The sequence below is a fragment of the Gossypium hirsutum genome, chromosome D07 (genome assembly GCF_007990345.1).
Source record: "Gossypium hirsutum isolate 1008001.06 chromosome D07, Gossypium_hirsutum_v2.1, whole genome shotgun sequence".
In the NCBI taxonomy this organism is placed as follows: Eukaryota; Viridiplantae; Streptophyta; class Magnoliopsida; order Malvales; family Malvaceae; genus Gossypium; species Gossypium hirsutum.
Genome location: NC_053443.1, coordinates 47,828,177 through 47,831,370, shown reverse-complemented (window position 1 = coordinate 47,831,370; position 3,194 = coordinate 47,828,177). Strand labels below are relative to the sequence as shown.

The following is a 3,194-nucleotide window of genomic DNA, read 5'->3' as shown; positions in this document are numbered from 1 at the left end:
CGGATGGGTCAGGTAGTGCCAGACCAAGTAAAAAATTTATGTTCGTTTTTTGGGTTTTACTTAAAAGTTAGATTTAAAATTTTATCTAAGTCTAGTTTGAATAAGAAAATGTTAAAATTTAAGTTTGGTCCGGTCCATTCGTATTAATTTTTGTATATAATAATAGAATTTAAAAATATAATACACTAAATACATTAAAAATATTAAAATAAATATTTCCTAACAAATAGAAAAAATTTAACAATATATATACTTAAATAACACTAAGATAAATGCAATTCAGCAAGTAAATACCTCCAGAATAGTAATAAAATTAATAATAAAATAAGAGTTATACAATATCCAAACAATAATAACAATATAATAGTAAAATGATAGCAAAACAATGAAAAAAAGTAAAAAAAAATAATAACAATAACAATAACAACAATATTTTTTCTGCAAATTTGGTCCAGGTCGGGCCTAGACAAAAAAAAAACTTACCCGTGACCTATCTAATTTAAAAAATGGGTTTTTTTTGCATTATCTAAATTTATTTTTCAAACCTATATTTTTATCAATATCCTCTCATTTTTTTAACCGCTTTCGAGCTGGGCAATAATAATTTAAAGGGGAACTCAAACAAAAATAAAAAGATAAAACACCGATTACCATACTTTTTTTTTCTTTTGTCCATATCTATTTCATCACTACCAAATCAAGCATTTCTCACTACTTATAGATCTTATTACTACTTTTACAAGTAAGATCTTGATGAGTACATTGATCACTAAACTTTTGATACCCTCATTGTTTTTTTTATAATATTAATGAATAGTTTCAATGGTACACATCAATCCCTATATGTAGGCATTGTCGTTCATTAAAATATTAACCAAAAGAAATAATTCCCTAACATTCCTAATACGCTATATATATATACACACATACGGCGTAAAGGTGTAAAAGGCCAGATGTAGCATGCATGACTCATCAGAAATCTTCCCTTTTATCATATATTTAAATGCTCCATTACCTTAAATGGCATCCTAGAACCATCTTTACTAATAAACAATGTCTAAAGCATGCATTTAAGAATTGTTTATGCCAACAAGTGTTCCATAGAGATTGGATCAGAAGCCGTTTTCAAGGAAAACATCAACAACCCACTAGCTTTTCCCTCTCATTCGAGTCATTATTTCTTAAATCTTATTCCCCCAATGTTAAATAGTTGGATTTCTTTTAGAAATTATGGAATGGGATTATCTGAATTAAACCCTGGTTTCTAGAGTAATTACCGGTCGACTTGTTTTGTTCTGTCTAAAAGAGTCAAATGATGTCTATCTTGTTATTATGACAAGACAATGTAGTTTAAGATTGTGTTAAGCAATCACGGTTGTGTATTAAACCCAACACCTGTTGATCTCTAATTGATTGAAAGGAGGACTGAGCTGGTAAGCACCTAGACGTTTAACACTTGGGTTAATTTGAGAGAATATCAATGATCACAAAAAGGAAAGAATTCAAGCTAAAATTTGATTCAAAGATCTTGTCTTCCTAATGAGATCATCAATGTATTAAAAAAAATAAAAATAAAGAAAGCATGGAATTGACATGATTGCGGAGATATATATGAGAGGGTTAAGCCAAGAACTTTGTGTCATATAAGTTGGAGACAACAAATTTTATGAAGTGAAAGCAGTTGTAATAATTTTTGGAATGATGGGTTGGGAAGCTCCAAAAATAGGGTTGAGGAAAGGTCCTTGGACTCCTCAAGAAGATAAGCTGCTTACTGAATATGTTAACATGCATGGAGAAGGAAGATGGAGTTCAGTAGCTAGGTCTTCAGGTATATTTTACTTACTATATATATATGTATCATTTCCTTAACTAAATTAACTGAAGATTATGGGGTTACTTTTTGCTTTCTTTAAAGGTTTGAATAGGAGTGGGAAGAGTTGCAGGCTTAGGTGGGTGAATTATCTAAGGCCAGGTCTTAAAAGAGGTCAAATAACACCTCAAGAGGAAGGCATCATTATTGAATTGCATGCACTTTGGGGTAACAAGTATACAATGCTGCTTTTTATTTCTTCTCTAATTTTCCTTCATTTGGTGTGTACTTTCTAAAAATATATTATGATTTTGATGTTTAATTTGTACGTGAAAAAAAACAAAAAAAAAACAGATGGTCCACAATTGCTAGGTACTTGCCGGGGAGAACAGATAATGAGATCAAGAACTATTGGAGAACGCATTATAAGAAGAAGGAAAAATCAACTCTGAAGCAACAAAAAAGAAAAGCTGAAATTCTGAAGCTAAAACAACAGCAGCAGCAGGAAAAACCAGATAAAGATGAAGGTGAAGATGGCAAAGTAAATAGTGAAGCAGTAGAGATCACTAATCATCAATCAGAAGGGAAACAGCAGATGGTTTTCATGTACCCTAGTTCAGAGGATCAGTGCTTGGCTATGATGTCTCAAGAGCCTGCTAATGCTGCTTCTTGGATAGATCAGTATCTGGTAGATGAAGGGTTATGGAGTGGATTGTGGAACCTAGATGATGACCACCACCAGCCTGGTAATTGCTGCAACAATATCGCCATGCAAAGCCAAGCAGATACAGATTATAATAATTCTTTTGGAGGGATGCAAGCAACGTGTACTATGGAGGGTACATTTTCTAGGGAACCTTAATTCACTTTAGGGTTGTATTCTCCAGGAACTTGTTAATCTGGTTCACTAATTAATTACTAGTTAAAAGTTTAACTAAATTTGTACTTGGTTCAGAATTGTGATTATGTGCAACATTGTCTGCATAAGCATTATGAAATTTATTTATAATCTTAATTCTCTCCCTCCCTTAATTTTGCTGAAATTTTTTAATAATATTTTTGGGAAATTTCTTCTCTTTATCCTACATTATTGGTGTGCTTTATAGGTTAAAGATAACTTTATACAACAATCAATAAGAACACATTAGCATCCCAGCTAAAATTAAAAAAGAAAAAAAGAACATAATTTATCTTAAATAATAAATCAGGGTTTTTTTTTTCAATGTTGCTAATATTTAATTTTAAAAATTCAAGACACTACAAATAATGGCATAAGGTTCCAAAACAAGAAGCATGTATGTAATTAGTAGGGTGTTTTTGTTTTAATTAAAAAAGATTAGATCCCAGGTGAGAGTTGACAATGATTTCTTTATTGTCATTCATT

General features: G+C 31.1%; 1 protein-coding gene across 1 annotated transcript; it reads left to right on the top strand.

Annotated features, from left to right (window-relative positions):
• Positions 1 to 1,064: 1,064 nt before the first annotated feature.
• Positions 1,065 to 2,791, top strand: LOC107956780 (transcription factor MYB1). Its single transcript, XM_016892303.2, is given in 5 exon segments — positions 1,065 to 1,260; positions 1,606 to 1,664; positions 1,666 to 1,828; positions 1,916 to 2,045; positions 2,165 to 2,791. Coding segments are annotated over 5 exon segments (1,056 nt in total). The 3' UTR covers positions 2,673 to 2,791.
• Positions 2,792 to 3,194: the final 403 nt, after the last annotated feature.